Source organism: Galeopterus variegatus, unplaced genomic scaffold, assembly GCF_000696425.1.
Source record: "Galeopterus variegatus unplaced genomic scaffold, G_variegatus-3.0.2 Scaffold443, whole genome shotgun sequence".
In the NCBI taxonomy this organism is placed as follows: domain Eukaryota; kingdom Metazoa; phylum Chordata; class Mammalia; order Dermoptera; family Cynocephalidae; genus Galeopterus; species Galeopterus variegatus.
The window spans coordinates 452,437-473,662 of NW_007726554.1; the positions used below are offsets into that span (position 1 = coordinate 452,437).

Genomic DNA, 21,226 nt, shown 5'->3' on the forward strand with positions numbered 1-21,226 from the left:
TTTTTTTTTTTTTTTTTTTTTTTTTTTTTTTTTTTTTTTTAAAGATGACCGGTGGGCCGGCCCGGTGGCGCACTGCGGTAGTGCGCGGCTTGGGAAGCACGGAGGCGCTCCCGCCGAGGGGTCGGATCCCACATACAGACCGGTTCCCGCTCACTGGCTGAGCGAGGCGCGGGAGCAACACCGAGGGTTGCAATCCCGTTGCCGGTCCCGGTCCGGTACGGGCGCGACACTGAGGGTTGCGATCCGTTGCCGGACAAGGAAAAAGACAAAAAGGAAAAAAAAAAAAGATGACCGGTAAGGGGATCTCAACCCTTGGCCTGGTGTTGTCAGCACCACGCTCAGCCAGTGAGCAAACCGGCCATCCCTATATAGGATCCGAACCCGGGGCCTTGGTGTTATCAGCACTGCACTCTACCGAGTGAGCCACGGGGCCGGCCCTGTATTATGTACTTTTAACACAGATGGCTAACAGACAAAATCCGAGACTGACAAATTACTACATTGCTTTAGTTAATGAGATATTCATCACTTTTATACTTTCCCTGGTCTGTACACCAGAATATGTTTTACCAATTATCAGTTACAGACTGTTTCTATTTAGTGTTTCTTCAGACAGGGATTTCTCCTATCTGGGCAACAGATACACTTGCAAGAAGAAAAATGTCTAAAGAGAACAATCACTTTTCCTATTTAGCTGTGATACTACTATTGACAGGAGAATAAAACTCACCTCTTAGGAGACATTGGTTTTTTTACTTGTTTGTTTTCTTTAGTCTGTAGTTAACACTGACAAATCCTTTATGAAACAGCTACTTAAAAATAAAAAATAATCCCTTTAACAACCGTTTATCAGTTGGATAAATTTGGAGCATAACCTTTTTAGAACTCAATGAAAATGTAGTAATTTTGAACTTATCTTCTGTGTTGCTGTTATTAAACCATTATTTAGAGCGATTATAGCATTGTGGTTCAAGTTCAGCTCCAGGTTTGAATTTTGGTCCTATCACTAGTTTGGACAAGCCATGTAATCTCTCTTTGCCTGTTAACATTACCTTTGAAAGGGAAAGTAGGTTTGGAAAAAGGGAAGCTAAGGGGTGGAAAAAAAAGAATGATAGCATCTATCTCATAGGTTTGTTGTGAAGATTAAATGAGAATCAATGATAAAGTGCTTCCTGGCATAAAGTAGTGTTCAAATATTGTATGTTATTCAGGTGATTATTAACTTAATTAATGTAATAACTAAAAATTATTTTTTTCCAGACATTCAGAAATACATTCCATGCTATCAGCTTTTTAGGTGAGTAGTAGTACTAGTAGGGGCAAGTAAGTGATCCATGTGAAAAGTATTCTCTGCAAGTGAAATAATGTTTTTGGGGCTTTTTTGGTGGGGTGGCTGGCCAGTTTGGGGATCCAAACCCATGAAGTTGGTCTTGTAAGGCTGCGCTCTAAGCGACTGAGGTAACTGGCCAGTCCCAAGTGAAATCTTAGTCATGAGTTATACATGGTGATACTAAATAAAATGGAAAGAGTTTTTTAAATACTTTTACTTGTACATTGTCAACCCTGTCTAATAGTTCTTTTTCTATATTTATATTGCTTACTTTAGCTGGTCTTCATTGCCTCTCCCAGGAACCAGTTTACCTTGAGTTTTGCTTTTCCTTCTTGTACTCGTTCACCTCATTGCATATTACAAACTCAGGGAGTGACATGTTCTCATACATCATCAATAGCAGCACTTTTTTCTACCCTTTTATTCTAGTTTATTTTAGCAACTCTTTCCTCACTTATATTTTTTAGTGTTATCTTTTGCCCATTAACCAGTTATTTTCCTTATCTATAGTTATTTTCCTTATCAATAGTTTCTTATTGCTTTTTTAGGGTAAAAGCTTGTGCTGTTAGTCTTACAGATAGTATTAGTACTGTTAATTCTAATACACTGGGTATTTTTTTTTTCTTTTCACTGAAGTATAGCATACATGTAGAAAAGAACACAAATGAATTTTCACAAAGCAAGTACATGTAATCATGTAACCATAACATGGTGTAGTTTTAATGAAATACCTTTATGATTCATACAAATCATAGCTTTATGATTCTTATAAATCCCATGAGAAAAATCGGCAGTACTATCTTACAGTCATACTGTGTACACATCTCTGAGGTTGTTTAAGAATTACAGTGGAGCATATGGTTAAGGTGAGAAAGGTCTGTGGGATAGGACAAAAAAGGGCTTAGTGTGGTCTTAAATTGTGCCAGCAAAAGGTACAGCTCCTATACTGCCTTATGTTCAATGGACATACAAAAATATTTGTTGAATGACTGAGGCATTCTTAGTGGATACTCATAAAAAGGTCTTCCTTGGGGGACCCTCAGGACCAGTAAAAGATTAAGAGGGACAGTGAAAACTGATCCAGTATCTTTTGGCAACTATGTAATAATCAGACCAACATAACAGTCTTGGAACTGAAAATAATATCTAATCCAGTGATGAGAAACCTGTGCCTGGGCCTTTTAGCTCTTACAAGATTCTAGGGGGTGGGGGGTGGGGGGGAGGATAAGGAGAACCATCTGAAATGACTCATTCAGAAGGTTACTACACACTTCATTTTTATTTAACAGCAAAATAAATAGGCCTAAAAAGTTCATGATTTAATAAAAGCCACAGAAGTAGTTAATGGTAGGGCCAAAAACTAGAAGAATCAGGATTTCTTGAGTTCTGTTCCAACAGCATACTGCGCTGTTTCTCCCGTTAGAAATAACATAGGCGAACATGTATGTTAAAAACAGTCTTCTTCTTTTTTTTTTTTTAAAAAAGATGACCGGTAAGGGGATCTCAACCCTTGGCTTGGTGTTGTCAGCACCACGCTCAGCCAGTGAGCAAACCGGCCATCCCTATATAGGATCCGAACCCGTGGCCTTGGGGTTATCAGCACCGTACTCTACCGAGTGAGCCATGTTTTTAAAAGATGACCGGTAAGGGGATCTCAACCCTTGGCTTGGTGTTGTCAGCACCACGCTCAGCCAGTGAGCAAACCGGCCATCCCTATATAGGATCCGAACCCGTGGCCTTGGGGTTATCAGCACCGTACTCTACCGAGTGAGCCATGGGCCGGCCCTAAAAACAGTCTTCTAATACACACTTCTGGGAGTCCGAGCTAGATAGGCTTTAATATACCCAGTTTTATCTCTAATACAGAGGTTTCCAAAATAGATCCCCATAACCTGTTTTCACATGGCCCTCAATAAAACACTATTTACTGCATTTTTTAAGGGTTGTAAAAAAAAAAAAAAAATGAAAGAGGAGGAAGAATATGTAATGGAGACCAGATATAGCTGGCAAAGCTTAAAGTACTTACTATCTGGCCTTTTATAGAGAAAGTTTGCCAACCCTGCATTGCTTCTCAAACTTTTCCACTGAAATTTGATTACCTCAAGTCTGGGAGAAGTACCTGGGAAACAGCCCATTGAAGCATAAAACTTAGTCAATTTTTTAAAAATTATGCAGCTTAACATAAATTCTGCTGCACAATATATCTATTCCTACAGAAAATGCCACCTCACCCCCCAGTCTTCTCAAAAACTTCACATAAAATCAGGGCTTCCATAGAAGCTGTACACCGTTATCCTATGGTTTCTTATACATACTGGTGTATTGCTTTATGTCCCAGTTTGAGAAGGTCAGAAGTGAACCATGCTAGAGAGGAATACAGGAATAAATTCTTGTATTTAGAGTTTCCATACTGGAACTACAAGTAAGTAGGGAAAATGGAGGGATCTGTTTAATAAGCTTAATATTCTCCCTTTGGTAGGTGGAACTCTATCAATTTTCCCATTAAAATTTTTTAATGGAATTTTTAAAAAATTTATTTATTGAATCAAAATTGATTATACATATTTTGGGGGTTGAACATTGAGATATGTTGATTAAATCAATATTACTAGCATATATATTGTTACAAATCGTAATTATTCTTTATGCCCCTTGTCCAACTTCTCCCCCTTCCCCCTCTAATTGCCCTAGATTTCTTCTCTCCTTCTGAAAGAGTAATGGTTACTCTGTTAACTTGTTGCCTGGATGATCTGTCCAATGCTGAGAGATGTGATCAGGACCCCCAATATTATCATAGAGCAGATGCTTCTTCTGTCACTCTGAAATGGGCTTTGTGGAAAGAGACATCTTTTCTTTGTCTCTGCTGGTGACTCTTCTTGAGTTAATGCACTCCAGTGGTTGGCGGACCGTCTGGGTGGTGGCTGTGGTGTCTAGCCACTTTTGCAGCAGCCATGATTATTGTGATGGCTGTGGTGGGCCGCCCACGTAGAGGTGCTGTTTTTGGCATGCTCCTTGGCACTGGCGGTATGCCTGGTTGTGGGGTGTGTTTGATCCCCTTCTCCTTGCCTCGGGTCCCTGGGCAGGCCCCAACGTGCTGGTGTGGTGTGCCTGGTTGTGGGAGGGGGGGGGGGTCCAGTCCCCTTCTCCATGTTTCAGGTCCCCAGGCTGGCCCCGAGGCACTGGTGCAGTTTGCCTGGAAGTGGGATTGGGGTCCGGTCTGCAGATTCAAGCCTTCAGTTCCCAGGCTGGTGGTGTGCCTGGGCCGGAACTAATTTTTTGTCCTTTGCTTTTAACACGGGAGGAACTTCCTGTGGGAACCAGTACTTGAGCTGTGTGGTTGTTTACATTGCTACTTTGCTGCTGTTTCCCTAGGGAAGGCTTTTTATGCAGGTCAGGGTTTAATGGTTGACCTTATAGGTACTTCCGGCTCTCCAGAGACCCAGAGGATCTGTGTTCTGTAGAATCTGTGATCTGGGCCTGAGTTTTTTCAAACTACACCCCATGCAATTCTGCATTCCTGACCAGTCTCTTCTGAGTGGTCCTGTGCTGATTGGGGGGCAGATCAGCTGTCCTTGCTGTGTCCCAGTGTTCACCTGGTGGGCACGTCTCCCCCACCACCCGTGCTGCAAACACTTCCCATGGGATGGGCTTTGTGCTGGTCCCTTGTGATGACTCACCAGCCTCTGAGTGGCTCCCTTTTTTCAGTTGTTCTGGCTCCTCACTCCTGCGTGGGTCCACGGGAACCCTGTTAGCGGTCTTGCTGTCCTGGGGGCCACCAAGGCCCTCTTCTCTCTTGCTGCCCCCTACTAACTCCATCTGAAGGGCACAGCTGTGGCTTCTGCCGGCTCCTGCTCCATGCACTCATCAGCTCGAGCCTTAAAGCAGCCGCAGCCCGAAATGCTCAGAGCAGCCTTTTCTTTCTCTTGTCATGGTTTTTCCCACCTTCATGAACTCCGTAGGTCTCTCCTTCTCTTCCCCTGAGCTCTAGCTGCCACAGCTTGGCTGATTTTACATTTTTATAGTTGTAAATTTGGTTGATTTGTGGGAGAGAGTGATGCTGCAGACCATCTATTCCATCATCTTGATTGGATCCATTAATGGAAAATTTTTAATGAAGTCCTTGTAACTTAAAAATATATATATTGCCTATTTGGGTATATTTTCTCAGTTTTATATAACTAATTTTTTCCAGTATATACTTTCAAATTATCAGTAATAGCCTATTATAATGAATATTATTTGTAGCAGGTTTTGCTTAACATTTCCCTGTCATAGAAAAGAGTATTATTGATCACAGTGAATTGCTAGGAAGGAAGGAAATATTTGCAGTCTTTTATTTTAAGAGCAAGAAAGCTGGAAGTAAACCCTTCAGAGTGTTTTAGAATTATCTCTGATTCTTCTTACATCTTGGACATTCCAGCTACAGAACAAAGACCAAACTAAACCAAAACCTATACCTCTCCCCACCAAAAAATCCTACTACCTCCCAAGACACGTAGCTTTTGGAAGTAGCAGTGAATAAATTGTCCTTTTGTTATTGTGCTTCATTTGTTCATATTATGCACTCTTTTGTGTGTATCAATATTCTAAAAAATTTTAGTAAATAAACTATGAATGAATTGTGAACTGGCTATATGAACTTACTTTCTAATACCTGTATTTAATGGATAGTTTACTGTTTTGTTTTAGGTTAAAAAAAAAAAAAAGTGATGCCCAAGTTTACCTTTCCTTTTCATTGCTTATGGACTTCATGTTTCTACCACTTTAAGTCTGTTAATTTGAGAACTTTCTCTACTATTTATTTTAGGAGTTTGTCAGGCAAGCAAGTGTGTGGATTTTGGTTGGGTAGTTTGAGTTAGCAATAACTAAAATTAGAAATGCTAATAAAATTTTTCATATTTTTAGCTTATTTGAAATATCTTTTAATTTTGGCTTTTACAGCTTTTATAATTCTTCAGGTGAAGTGAATGAACAAGCACTGAAGAAAATATTATCAAGTGTCAAAAAGGTACTCCCTGATTGACCTTTTGTTTTTTTGGTATTGTATGCATTATTTTCAACTCCTAAAAATGTGTAGTACTTAAACAGACCTTTTTTTTTTTTTTCCTTTTTGTCTTTTTTTTTCGTGTCCGGCAACGGATCGCAACCCTCAGTGTCGCACCCGTACCGGACCGGGCCCGGCAACGGGATCGCAACCCTCGGTGTTGCTCCCACACCTCGCTCAGCCAGTGAGCGGGAACCGGTCTGTATGTGGGATCTGAACCCTCGGCGGGAGTGCCACCGCGCTCCCAAGTGGCGCACTGTAGCAGTGCGCCACCGGGCCGGCCCTTAAACAGACCTTTTAAGCAGTTATTAGTCTTCATAGTATCCCATAAAGCAGGTAAGAAAAGGCTTGTTCTTCCCAGAAATTCAAAAGGGGTGCTCTGAAAACATAATCAGTCATTAAAAGTATTAATTAATCTTGTTATCATGCTTCCTTGACTACTCTAATTAACACTGATCTCTTTCTCTTCTATAGTTCCACCACACCCCTTCCTAGTACCATTTATTATAAGACTTAATCCATTCCTGTTATTTGTCTTAGCTGCAGTTACTATTTTTTTATACTGCAGGGATGATTTTCTATACAGCACTTAATTGAATTGTCCATGGCATACTTGGTGTTCAGTTAAAAGTTGCTGAATGATCAAAATGGATTTTTTTCCCCAAATACAAAATTTTTCCAAGGCACAATTTTTTTCCTCTTAAAATTTTTTATCCCTGATTTGAGAATAAAAGTAGATTCAGTAAAAGAAGTTTCTGTCAAAAAACATCCTTTGTTGAAAATGCTTGAGCTTTTTTTCCAGTGATATATAGGTATTTAAAAATGTACCTGTAGGGGCCGGCCCGGTGGCGCACTGGATAGTGCGCCGCTTGGGAAGCGCGGCGGCGCTCCCGCCCGAGGGTTCGGATCCCACGTACAGACCGGTTCCCGCTCACTGGCTGAGCGAGGCGCGGGAGCAACGCCGAGGTTTGCAATCCCGTTGCCGGTCCCCGGTCCGGTACGGGGGCAACACTGAGGGTTGCGATCCGTTGCCGGACACGGAAAAAAGACAAAAGACAAAAAAAAAAAAATGTACCTGTAAAAGTTTTTGTTTTATTTATTTATTTTGTCCTTTTTTGAGACCGGCTGTACCGCGCTCAGCCAGTGAGCGCTGTGAGCGCACCGGTCATCCCTATATAGGACCCGAACCCTTCCAGCGCCGCACTCTCTCGAGTGCACCACGGGCTCGGCCCAAAAAAGTATTTGTTTTAAAAAGAACAGAAGTAATTTTAATTTCCTCAATTTAAATGTGCAAATATAAAATTTAGTTGCTGAAAGTGCCACAGATCTCTAAGCAATCAAAGTGGTTGTTTTTCTCTTTGTTACAATTAAGTTTTCAGTAAAGGAAAATTATTTTTCCAATTAAAAAAAAGGTTTAATAATAATGACACCACATTTGTTTAGCTTGTTACAGTTTACAAAAAAAAATCTTTCACATGATCTTATTCAATCTTGAAGCCAACTTTGTGGAGTAGGTGATATCACTCCTATTTAAATTTCAGGTAAAAGCTATAGGGTTTAGCTTAACTTTTTTAACAAACCAAGTATCAATATATGAAATTAACTTGTTTTCAGGAAGTGATTGCCTATTAAGTGAATCAGTGGCATTGATAGTTTTTTCATCTAAATTTGACTAAAGATTAAGATTGTATGATAGTAAATGCCATAAAAGAAACTGGAAGAAGTTAAGAATTTTTTCTTCCTTTAATCTGTATTAGTCAAAAGTTTGGCCTTTTAACCAAAAGGAAAGTAATTTAACTGTAAGTCAGCTTGCATACTATACAAAAGTAAAGCATATAACTAAGTGTATTTTTTGTTTATATGTGCCCAAAATCTTTCTAAGTACTAAGAAATCCATTTTTAATATTGTTGGTTTTATTGTTTAATTATAATAGTAAGACATATAATAATCAGTTACCATTGAGGTTATATCTGATTTTTTTCTGTATTTTTCAGAGTGTAGTAGGTTGGTATAAATTCCGTCGTCATTCAGATCAGATCATGACGTTTCGAGAGAGACTGCTTCACAAAAACTTACAGGAGCATCTTTCAAACCAAGAACTTGTTTTTCTGCTATTAACACCAAGTATAATAACAGAAATCTGCTCTACTCATCGGCTGGAACATGCCTTATATAAACCTCAAAAAGGGTAAATGTTGGTCAGTGACTGGCTATTAAGCTAATAAAAAAATATGCTTAATATTTTTATAGTATTTTTGTAGCTTATCAAATATTTTAATATATTATTGCATTATATTGTCACATTAACCCTCTGAAGTAGCTCTTACCATCTCTTAATTATAGATGGGAGATTGAAGGTCAGATAAAATCAGAAGGCCCATGTGAATTGATTACTTGTATTCTGGCACTGAAGATTTGCTGTTATTTACAATTTAAAGAGGAAAAAAATATTTGTTTTAGATACTGACTGATAAGGTATATAATGTAGAACATAAGCCTGGGTACTTAAATAGCTTTTCTATAACTTATGCAAAGAAGCAAAGTAGTTCCTGATGGCCCACCAAAGTGAATTTAACAAGGACTCCCCACAGGTTATATAAGCTACATTTTCATAGAATATAAGAATTAGTTGAAAGAGTACCAACTAAGATTAATTTTGTCATTCATGGAAGATTTATATCTCAACATTAATACTGCCTTTTTTGTACATGTACTAATCAGTTAAAATAGTCATTAAATTTTTTTTTACACAATTATTTTATACCATGCACACTTCACAATTTTTAAAAGCCAGTTGTCTCAAGTCAGTAAATTCTATCTTAGGTAAGCAGTAATGAATGGGGCTGTTTGTTTTCTAATCTTGTAGGGGAAAGGTAGACTAATCTAAAGTTTTATTTCATCAGACTTTTTCATAGGATACCTTTAGTGGTTGCCAACCTGGGCATGTCTGAACAACTGGGTTATAAAACTGTATCAGGTTCCTGTACATCCACTGGTTTTAGACGAGCAGTAAAAAAACACAGGTAAGATTCCTCAATTGCTTTCCCACTAAATTTACTCCTGTTCATTTTTTGAAATTTTCTTATTATACAAACAACAATAGAATACAAATAAAAGGAAAATTGACTAATGAATACATTACTCAAATAAACTAGACTTTTTACTTTCTCCATACTTCTACTTCTAACACTTGTCTACTTGTAAGATACAAAAAAGATGGGAGAGGGGGATTGTTGCATGTCCTGCAAATTTTAGCATATTTATTCTAGGTTAGAATAAGTAGCTAGCCTCAAAATTATAATTTTCTAAGGCAGCAGTTCAGATTAAAGGCATGAAATTAGACTGGGTATTGGACAAAAATCAGACTTTAGCCAAGACTCACTCATATTATAGGCTGCTTAACTTTTTTTGTGATCATTAAGGGAATAATGTTAAAAATAGCAACACTGGTACTATAGGATACCTACCAGAGTGTAAACTTGATAAGAGATTGGATTTTATTTATTTGTGTGTCCTTATAAAATACACTGCTTAGCAGTGTAGAAACAGAATACCATATTTCATTGATTCTAAGATGTACATTTTTTAATTTCTCTCTGAAATTGGGATGTTTTATAAAACCACCCCTTCTTCACATTGCTTTTTTTCTTTATGGATCATAAAATAATGGTGCCTCTTTCATTTAATGGTGACTTAAATTCAGTAAAATAATTTTAAAGTTGACTCCTGTCCCCATTGCCAAAAAAAAAAAAAAGAACTTTTTCCCCTCCCTCCTTCAAATTTTATGTATTTATACCTAACACCCCCAAAAAAAAAGAACTTTTTCCCCCCCCCCCTTCAAATTTTTTTGTTTTATACCTAACACCCCCAAAAAAAAAGAACTTTTTCCCCCCCCCCCTTCAAATTTTTTTGTTTTATACCTAACACCCCCAAAAAAAAAGAACTTTTTCCCCCCCCCCCTTCAAATTTTATGTATTTATACCTAACACCCCCCCCCCCCTTTTTGGGAGACTTTGCGATAGTACTTACGAGGCTAAAAAGTTTGCTAATGTGAAGATAGATAAAGTTAGGTTTTCTGGTTGGTTTTGCCGTATACTAGTAGGTTGACAAAATTATGGACCCTACAAAGCCAGTAAAAAGAATCTTCCATTGCTCCTTGTTTTTCACCTTGTCATTAAAATAAGTTCTGTACATTTGCCTGAGGAAATGGTAATTTTTTACAGCTCTGAATTTTTTAAAGAAGATGGATCTTTAAAGGAGGTACATAAGGTAAATGAAATGTATGCTTCATTACAAGAGGAATTAAAGGTAAGTCAACATATCAAATGCTTAAAGAACACTTCTGGAATTCATACCAAACTGATCACTGAAATTTTCTAGGGATAACCTGACATTTTGATTAGGTTTATATTGCATTCCTTTTGCTGCAGTAACAAAGACCAAAATCTGAGGCTCACAACAAAGGTTTAGTCTCACTTCCATTGTATCTTGGTTGTAGCTCTACCCTTGTTCCAAATGTCACCTTAATTCCAGGATCCAGGCAGAAAAAGCAGCCCTTATTTGAGACATATTCTCATGGCAAAAGGAAAAGAGCAAAAAAGCTGGTGAAAATTCACAACAGCTCTTAAAACTTTGCTCAAAACTGCAATGTCACTTCCACTCACATTTCTTTTGCCAGAGCACATCATATGCAATAAGCAGGGATGTATAATCTTTTTACAGGATAAAGAGTGAAGCAAATATTTGGGAACAATACACCTACCACAGTATTAAGTTCTATCTCATTGTGTCAGTTCAGGTCCTTTGAGAAGTAGACATCAGGATGGGATTAGAACTACAAAAGATTTATTGGGGCTGAGAAGGATAAAAGAGAGTAAGCAAGAACAGGCAGGAAGAGCCTTTAGACCACAGTGCAAGTCTGACCCTGAGAGAGGAGGGGGATAGGAGGATGATTGGTTAGGAAGAGTCTCAGACTGCGGTGCCATTCTAAGAAAGTTCAGCTAGGCAGATGGGGAGTCCTTGAGCAAAGTGCCCCAAAGTTGTTCTGCAGGCATGGACTTTACAGTAACACCCTCACTGTACTCCGTCACTGCCTAGGAACAACCCAGAGGAGGTATGGCTTAAGAGCAAACAGTGGTGGATCCAAAAGTGGGGCTGTTAGTCAACTATGCTTCCCCAAGTTAGAGATTTGAGGTGTACATGGCTACCATATTCATCAATAGAGCACACTAAGAGAAAAAGGGTTAAAACATCTTACACACTACTTTTTAATATGAATGATAATATAGCAATTTTAGAAAATAGAAACATCCAGTCTTACCATTTTAATAATTATTTTTACTTTGCCATATTCTCCAGTTTCTCCCAATGTATACATACTTAAAAATAGTTAACAGTCATGGCAACATATAAATTTGTGTCATGGTTTTTATAATTTTTTTTTTCCTTTGGGCAGCTGGCCGGTATGTGGATCTGAACCTGTGACCTTGGTGTTACAAGGCTGTGCTCTCTTGACTGAGCTAACCAGCCGGCCTGATTTTTTAAATTTCGACATATCATTAAACATTTTTCATGTCGATTCATGTTCTTATTTTTAATGGCAGTATATTTCATAGTATAGTATATTAGAACCTTTATGTTAAAAATACTAACTCAGGCTAAAGTAGGGAATGTAGATATATGTCACAGGAACTGTAGGCAGAAAGCAGCTGAGCTTCAGGATGGAATTGGAACCAGGAATTGGAATGCTGCTAGAACTTTGTCTCCCCGTCTGCACATTGCTTTTCTCTGCATGTTACAAATCTTTCCATTTCTTCATCTACTGGCAGACAAGAGAATGACCAGCCCACAGCTCCTGCATTTAGATCTCATCTCTTTAAGAGATTAGGACTTGCCAGTTGGCTAGGTAATATTTCCAAATTCCCTGGAGAGGATCTAACTGGTTTTACCTGGGTTAGCTAGGGTGAAAGTGGGTATAGAGGTTACTGGCAAATTCGTATGTCAGGGTAAAACAAATTTGTGAAGAATAAACTGAGCAGACATCCTAAAAAGTATCCACTAAAACTGGCTACATTAGTTATGTTTGATTTGATATTTTACTAAGGAACATCTTATGTAAAATTTTGTTATTTACTTAAGTTATAGTCCCAAAATGGAATTACTGGATCAAAGGTTGTTAGCATTCATATTTTTAAAACTGATGACACATAGGGCCAATTTGCTTTTCAAAAGTAGTGTCTCTTATAGAATTAAAATCTTAAGTAGTTTCATTAACAGTAAAATATAGTCACTTGTTTTTGTTTTCATTTATTGTAAGTTTCTTAATGTTAAATAGTTGCAGTAACTATGCATCTCAGTATTTTTTGTTTCAAAGCAAGTTAAATATTTCAGTTTATTCCTGCGTATTATCAAAGAAATAACTGGTATGATAAAACTGTGTATAAATGAGAAGTTAAAATATCTGAAAAGCATGATATAACCTACAAAGCAGCATGCAAGTGCTTGCATAGAGGTCCTCCAGAAAATAACAAAATAAACATATATAAAAGGCAAATAGCATTTGATATTATATACCATCAAGGACTTTATGTTATTGTGAATCTAGACTTTTAATATAAAACTTGGAATTTTATCTATGCCCTTAAATTATTTTATTTTGCAGAGTGTATGCAAAAAAGTGGAACAGAGTGAGCGAGCAGTAGAGAAACTACTAACAGATGTAAAGAGATTAAAACAAGAAATTAAAAAAAGGAAAGGAGCACAGATCCAAGCAGAACGTAAGTAAAATGTTAATACATCACTACTTTCTGTGCTTTAAAAAAAATTCTCATGATTTGAATTATGGATGAGCCAACTGTGCTATGGTAAATTTGTCTGTCTTAGGATTAATAGTCATTTTGTTAATACTCTTAAATTCCATTGAACAAAGAACATGATACTACAGTATCTATGCTATACTGTTGATATTGAAGAACATAACTTTTCTCTTAGAGTATCATGGCGTATAAACTAGAATTGCATTGTGCATGTCTTTATTCTGTTCTTACTATAGATAATCTGACATAGTTGTTAGAATCTTCTTGACTTTGTTAATACCTAATTATAAAAGCTTTGTAGAACAAATATTACCTGTTGAACTGTTACTTTGTTTTGTTTAGGAGAGAAGAATGTCCAAAAAGACCCTCAGGAGAACATTTTTCTTTGTCAAGCATTACGGACTTTTTTTCCGGACTGTGAATTTCTTCATTCGTGTGTTATCTCTTTGAAAAATAGGCATATTTCTAAAAGTAGCTGTAACACCAACCACCATCTTGATGGGGTAGACAACCTGACCTTAATGGTTGAATACACAGATGTTCCCGAAGTGAGTCCATCTAGTACACTACAGATGATGAAGCGTAAAGCTTTAGATGCAGATGATGAATGGCAATGCAAGAAATCACGGCTGCTAGACCTACAAAACAAACCATCTAAAATAGGTAGTGGTTGTTGTAACCAGGACAAAGCATCCACAGCAAGCAGCCCAGAAACAGATGAAGAGATTGAGAAAATGAAGGGTTCTGGTGAATATCCACAGTCTCCCACATTTTGATCCTTTTAACCAAAAAAGACATTTTTTATTTGGCTGAAGGATAAAACTAAATATTTCTATTTTTACTGTGTTCAGCTACTTGAAGTAATACATAGAAAAGTTCATTTGTTTTTACTATATTCAGCTATTCGTAGTGATACGTACATAAGATTATTTGTTTCCACTGTTCACCTGTTTGCAAGTTCTAATGCATTTATTTTATAAAGTACTTTTAAGATATCAGGTGCTTATGGGTCTGGTCAGTTTGGTCAGTTGCTTAGAGCACAGCCTTATAACACCAAGGTCCTGGGTTCAGATTCCCATACTGGCCAGCCACCCCCCCCCCCCCCAAAAAAAATCAGGTGCTATTATTTTAAAATCAAAACCATTTTTTTGCTTTTTACTGAATTGTTGAGTGATGCATTATTTTAAACTTGTGCAGCATTCTTTAGAACTGGAAGAGATACTAGCCTTATTTTCACAAAGTGGAAAGAAGTCTAAAGTTTATATGGGGCCGGCCCGTGGCTCACTCGGGAGAGTGCGGTGCTGATAACACCAAGGCCCCGGGTTCGGATCCCACATAGGGATGGCCGGTTCGCTCACTGGCTGAGCGTGGTGCTGACAACACCAAGCCAAGGGTTAAGATCCCCTTACCGGTCATCTTTTAAAAAAATAAAAAATAAATTAAAAAAAAAAAAGTTTATATGAAAATTTATTTTTTATCTAGGTCATTAAAATTCTCACTCCTTAAGTGATAAAAAAAGTACATTATGGTTAGGGCTGCCAGATAAAATGCTGGATGCCATGCAAGATTTGGGACAAACTTACAGTATAAAAAATTATTACCTGAAATTCAAATTTAACTGGGTGTCCTGTTTTTATTTGCTAAATCTCGCAGCCCTAATTATTATTATTATTATTTTTTTCCTTTTTGTCTTTTTTTGTGACCGGCAACGGATCGCAACCCTCAGTGTTGCGCCCGGACCGGACCGGGACCGGCCACGGGATCGCAACCCTCGGCGTTGCTCCCGCCCCTCGCTCAGCCAGTGAGCGGCCGGCCCGTATGTGGGATCCGAACCCTCGGCGGGAGCGCCACCGCACTTCTCAAGCGGCGCACTATAGCAGTGCGCCACCGGGCCGGCCACGCAGCCCTAATTATGACACAACTATAATGCAGCACAAACAGTAATCTATCTCTCTCTAGAGTCCTGTGCACAAAAGTGAGTGAACCCAAAGTTTTGAGTACAGTACAAGCCTGATAATCCAGTGTGGTTAGGATCAGCAGCTGGTCAAGTAACTGAAAAGGCCAGTTAAAGTGGCAGTCAGAAATAATATAAACATGTACACATACATAGGAATGTCTATCAAAAAGTTTTTATTTTAAAAGAAAGCAAAAGTGTATGTTAATGTGCCAACCATTTGGTGTAGGATCAGGAACTTTTCTGCATTAAGTCCAGTGAGGAGAGTTCCTGTGTAAATAGTCTCATTACTTAACCTTTACATTTCCCAGTTTTGGTTTCTTTAAAGTGATGAATTTATATAAACTTACAAAGCAACAAAGAAAGTACAAAATGCAACCAGGTTTTTCCATTCCCAGCACCCTGCCACCCCTTTGTCCTTACCACACGTAATTTGACAACTATTTTTAAAGGTAAAAACTGTATTTATTAAATATTAAACTATCTGTACCAAGTCTTTCCAAAGCTTTACTTAGTTTTCATAACAATAACTTTCCTAATGTTCATATTTGATCTGTACAATAATAAAACTGACAGGTCTGGGAACAAAACAGCTGACTCTTGGCAGTGCAGAATTCAGAAGGTAGGAGAGATCATGCCTTTCAGTATGATTTTTAGGGAGGACATGAAGTTCCAGCTTAATCCAGAGAGTCGGTGAAGTGGAGTTAGCTAAAAGAGTGTTTATTGTATGAGTAGATGTATTTATAAGTCTTTCCCATATGATTTTTAGGGAGGACATGAAGTTCCAGCTTAATCCAGAGAGTCGGTGAAGTGGAGTTAGTTAAAAGAGTGTTTATTGTATGAGTAGATGTATTTATAAGTCTTTCCCATACACTTTTCCAGGAAATGTATACATCACATGAATCCTTTACCATGTTTCATCTTTCATTCACTGGATGAAACGCTAAACACAGACTGACCTTTGTTCTCCCATCTGTTACTTCCAAGAGAAATTATTTGGTAGAGAAAATCATATCTCGTGACAAAAAATTTTGTCTTCTACATGTGTGTTAACATGCACCTAATTATGGGATGTTTATGAACCCACATACTACCAGTCTGTGCAAATCATGAGCTTCTGCTGGGGTTGTCTTACTGGTAACATAATTATGGTACTGCACAGAGCAAAAAGAGAAGGATCACGGTTGTCAGTTTGAGCCCTACTCCTTGTATCTCTGGAATGAGAGAAGATGACCAATAATAGATTATCTATGAATCATTCCTTTTTGTAAAGGATGCTATAGGTTTGAGGATATACTAATCCAGGAATAAATGTTTTGTCGTCCTGTGACAGCACCACTATCCATCCCAATGTAACATCTTTACAAAGAGAAGATGCACTCAACTGGGCATACTTACATTTCAACTCCACAGCCAGTCACATGGGATTTGAACATCATATAAGCATTCCATTATCCTATACCCATTTCCCTAAAATCATCCCATCTGTAAGACAGAATCCAGGCCTAAAGCAGAATTCCAATACAAGGTATCCTTTCCATATTTACTGTCCCAACCAATATCAGTCGTACATTACTATATGAGCTATTTGGGGACCACATATAAGTAACAATCATACAGTACCACTTTTACTCAAGGTGTGCAAAATGTAATGAGTATTAACATTTTTAAAAAGCACTAACATTTTAAATAAACAGTGTGTTTAATGAACATTCACTGGTATGGAGGGAAAGCTTCACTCCTGATCTCACTCCTGAAACACTATTCTACCCAAAGATTAGTTTGAGTCAATATTGGCAAAATACAACCACTTACTGTAAAATATTTATTGGTGGTAGCCTCACATAATTTATTCCCGATATTTGACGTTACAAATTTTAGGGTCGTTGAGATATGCAGGATCCTTGTATGTAACTGCCATAAACCCTGTAAAGACATAATTAAAGTTCTTCACAAAAGATAATGAGCAAACTTGACTAACCCAATTCAGTTGTTCAGGTGGTCTTACCAAGTTTTTGAGCTCTCTTAATCGCTTTTGTGATTTCTTTCTGTTTCTTCCCACAAAGACCTATAAAGTAAAAAAGTGCTTTCCTATTAATAAACATGCAAATATTCAAAATATACAACAATTTCCCAAGTCAAGGCTCAGTAAATTATTTCTTTAAGGGCCAGAATAGTAAATATTTTAGGCTTTGTGGGCCCTAGGGTCTGTGTCACAACTAAACTAAGTAACCATATGCACTATGTAAACAAAACTACAAAAATGAGACAGGCTGGATTTGGCCTATGGGCCATAGTTTACCAACACCCAGTTTAAGTGTCAGTGCAGGAATGATCATAGTATACTCCAAAACATCTAGACCACAAATTTTTTAAGCCCAAGTTTTCTATATGTCATCAGCCTGTAGTAACTCTGAGCATAAGAAGATATGCAAAATAATAAGCATTTTGGCCAAAGAAGAGGCATTCTCAAAGTACCTAAATCCAGTCCCTGTGGTATCTGGTCTAATAGTGATTTATAGCACATGTGGAAATTTGCCAGTTTCCTTAAATGACAAGTAGATGGATATTATTCTTATCTACATTTCAATTGTTTAAGTAAAAAACAAAATACCTGTTAGGTGCCTTCCATAAATGCATCCAGTAAATGGAGAAATAAACTGGGACAAAAGCTGTTTTTGAGTTTTATTTGAAGGGAAAAAAATTTATATTAATACATTTGTTATTCAACCCTGCATATGTAAATTTCAAAAAACAATCATGCTTTACACATGACCTTCAAGTTATGTATAGATTAGTAAATTTCAGATAAATTTCTTTAAAATATAAGAAAAAAATTATTTAGCTCATCCTATTAGCAAGTCATCCTTTTTTTTTTTTTTTTGGCAGCTGGTTGGTACAGGGATTGAACCCTAGTCCTTGGTATTATTAGTATCACACTCTTACCAAGTGAGCTAATCAGCCAGCCTAAGTCACCCTTTTAAATAACTAACGTAAACATCTCCTGTCCAGTGTGTCAAAAAGTCCATGCAGAGAGTCTCCGAGTTATGATTTTTTTGGCTTTACAATGGGTCTATCAAGACGTAACCCCGTAACCCCACTGTAAGTCAAGGACTTTTGAAGAGGTTTCAGTTTCTACTGAATGCTTATCATTTTCACACCATTATGAGGCTGAAAAATTATAAGTCAAACCCTTGTAAGTTAAACACTGTCTGGCTGTGTTGCCAGCACTAAATGCAATTTTGACATGACATTTTCTACTTAAAATGGATTTATCAGAACCTAACCCCATCTTAAGTCAAGGAGCATCTATAGTATATACACCTAAATAACAGATTAATTAGCATATTCTTTCAGTGCTAAAGTTGTTTACTTGACTTTCCCACAGATATCTTTCTAAAATATTGCTGCTTATAACAAATTCTAAAATATTTCATCTAACATGATAAGCTATTACATAATCATGAAGATAAACTGTCAGACTATATTAAGGTCTTCAAAAGGTACAGATATATTGGCCATTTGTTATAATTTATGTTTTATTACTTTAAATACTTCTTTAGCACATTCTAGGTGCCAGGCACTGTTTTTGATACTTTGCACAATTTTCATACTATGTTGTGTTTTTATAATTTCCTGGTTTTTTTCCCCCTCAAAGGTAGTTATCACCTTACACTATTGTCAGTATATACCATTCACTCCCCACCTCTCAAATTTGCCACTTATTTGCTGAGAGGTAGACAAGAGATAAAATAATATTTGAAGCAATAACATGGGTGGTGAGGTACAGAGATCAACTTCACCAGAGGAGCTTTTCCCGAAGTACGCTCCCCTCTTCCCCCTACAGCTAAGAATCACTGCCATAGTGAGCAACTGTTAAGACATTTGGAGCAGAGGAAAAAAGAGAAACACTGAGCTGAAATAATAGTAAATGAGGGAGCCAAGAGGCTCTTATTTGAATAAAGCAGAGATACCTCATACATAGAATTATAACCAGATTTGAAATTATGAAGTTGCTAAAACAGCTGCCTCTATACAAAGCCTGCTACAAAACTGATTTGATTCTCATTGAAGCAGAACTAACAAAGGAGCAAAATCCTAAAATCAAGAATCATAGTGAAGTGAAATCAGATCTCACCTGCACGTTCTTATAATCTACACGTTTTCCACACAAGACACATTTCTTGAGAGGCTCCTTATAAGGATTTTCCATTGGAACGGGCTAGGATAAAGACAGAAAAGTCTGATATGTGTTAATTCTGAATTTAAAAAATTAAATCTTAAATTTACTACCTTCAAATCCATCCAAAGGATTAGCTGTATCTTTTTTAGTGTGTACATATTATGTACGAGCAATTTTGTTTCAGTTTGGCTAAGAAGAAGTTAACTCACGGAGGATTCAAAGTACAATTCTGTAGAATAAAAGGGTTTGGGGAGAAAAAAAATTGAAGTCTGATAAGAAAGTGACTCTCAGCTCAAATGCTTTGCCCCTTATTTATTAAGGCAGTCCCCCCAGAAGCGATGAATAAGACAAAGATAGGAAAAATGTGAACTCAAAATTGGGAAGAGGGCAAATCTATAGCTAAGCTTTGTACAATCTCTTTGTCCCATTATCAAGAAATATTCCATGTGCCAAAACTATTTTTTAAATTCCCAAATCAAATATCCAATAATTTAAGAATGAGGAAGAAAAATATGGTATTACAGAAGCCATGCTTCCTAGGAATCTAGGAATTCTCTTAATTCAGAACTCAACTTAAGTGACTATAATCACTGAGTTATTTTTAAACTCAGAGTAATGAGTTTAATTTGTTTGTCCTACAACTAAACTATTCAAATAGCTAAAATATAGGACTCTGATCATATTTACAAATCCCTTAGTAATAGGAAAAGAAAAAAAAAAAAAAAGATTCTTACCAGGTCCTCATTGCTGGTTATCTGTTTATATTGTGAACAACCTCTTCTCCACAGCACTGCGATTAAACAGAATAGCAATAAAAGTAAGATTTTTATTTTTATGGAGGCAAGATGAATCAAGGGACACAATATAAAAGTTTTTATATTCATTGTACTCAAAATGACTGGTTATAAAACTTTAATTTAGATTTGCTCTCTTCCTGACATTTTTGCTTCACTCCATGGTTCAGGGCAGATTTTAATGCAAATACTCACAGAAGAGACAACAGAAAGGCATTGTCATATCAAAAGGAAAATGAGTAACAGAACCTCTCCAGAGAGCACAGAGAAGATAAGATTGCAGAAATTATAGGTTTGAAGGCTTATGTCGCTGTGATCTGAGGCCTTAGACATCTGTAATTTGCTGCTGACTGTGGAAATGTCCCTATCTCACAAGTTTATCAGGAGATCTCAGGCAAGTAGCTCTCTTTTTAAGAATCACTCCACACTTCCTTCGTATGTTTAAAAATTTAAAAAGAGTGGACTGGACGACACCTGACGTCCCTTTCAGCTCAAAAATACTAGAACTACTCATGGGTCATTAGAGTTCCACCCCTCTTGGAGAAACCAGCGTCGTTTCCCTAACAGTGACGACTCCACTGACCACTAGGGCTAAGGCGATGGCTGCAATGCTACCGCGGAGCGTAGTATATGGAGACTTTACCCGCGTGACTCCCGGGATCCTTGAGGCAGACAGCAGTCGCTACCGAGTTTGTCAATTTTTTCCTCCCTAGACCAGCGCAAACAGCAACCATAGCTGCCATGGTTCCTCATTCATACTCTTCCTTTCCTCTTTCCAAATCGTCCCGACAGGTCCCTTCCGGAGTTTTCCTCTATGGGCCAGAGCACGCCAGTCAAAAGTTCCGTGGGCGAACGCGGTAACACGCTGAAGTGTAGGTGGGGTTTCCAATGCGCCTGCGCAGCATCTTTCCATTCTCGTCCTCACCGCGCCACAAGTCACAGGATACTTATGACTGGCTGAGGAGAAGGCGGGTACCTACGTTTGTGCTCTTACTTCCGGTCGGAGAGCCGTTAGAATTAATTAGGGGTCTTTGCGAAGGTGGTTGGAGATGTGAACGCAGGTTCGCCCTGTTGTTACTTCCGCCCTGCCTTCCACTCTCTCTTC

At 37.8% G+C, this 21,226-nt stretch overlaps 2 protein-coding genes across 4 annotated transcripts in view; one reads left to right on the forward strand and one right to left on the reverse strand.

Moving 5' to 3' along the window:
- FAM175A (family with sequence similarity 175, member A) overlaps window positions 1-14,186 on the forward strand; it is an 18,878-nt gene extending 4,692 nt beyond the window's left edge. The window contains exons 3-9 of the mRNA XM_008568796.1: window positions 1,261-1,297; window positions 6,272-6,338; window positions 8,370-8,563; window positions 9,279-9,398; window positions 10,599-10,683; window positions 13,037-13,151; window positions 13,533-14,186. Coding sequence (XP_008567018.1) covers window positions 1,261-1,297; window positions 6,272-6,338; window positions 8,370-8,563; window positions 9,279-9,398; window positions 10,599-10,683; window positions 13,037-13,151; window positions 13,533-13,966 — 1,052 coding nt within the window. The 3' untranslated portion in view covers window positions 13,967-14,186. The remainder of the gene's footprint in view (window positions 1-1,260; window positions 1,298-6,271; window positions 6,339-8,369; window positions 8,564-9,278; window positions 9,399-10,598; window positions 10,684-13,036; window positions 13,152-13,532) is intronic.
- MRPS18C (mitochondrial ribosomal protein S18C) lies at window positions 13,744-20,997 on the reverse strand. 3 transcript variants are annotated; one of them, XM_008568795.1, is made up of 6 exons: window positions 20,765-20,997; window positions 20,062-20,117; window positions 19,283-19,366; window positions 17,153-17,212; window positions 16,960-17,070; window positions 13,744-13,828 (listed from the first exon to the last, which is right to left on the reverse strand). In XM_008568795.1, exons 1-6 carry the CDS (start codon window positions 20,862-20,864, stop codon window positions 13,823-13,825), a joined length of 417 nt encoding a protein of 138 aa, XP_008567017.1. In that variant the 5' UTR covers window positions 20,865-20,997; the 3' UTR covers window positions 13,744-13,822. The 3 variants fall into 3 exon arrangements, with proteins under 3 accessions (XP_008567017.1, XP_008567015.1, XP_008567016.1); XM_008568794.1 differs by lacking the exon at window positions 13,744-13,828 and adding an exon at window positions 17,759-17,816 and having other exon boundaries at window positions 16,956-17,070; XM_008568793.1 differs by lacking the exon at window positions 13,744-13,828 and having other exon boundaries at window positions 16,669-17,070.
- Between the last annotated feature and the right edge of the window lie 229 nt (window positions 20,998-21,226).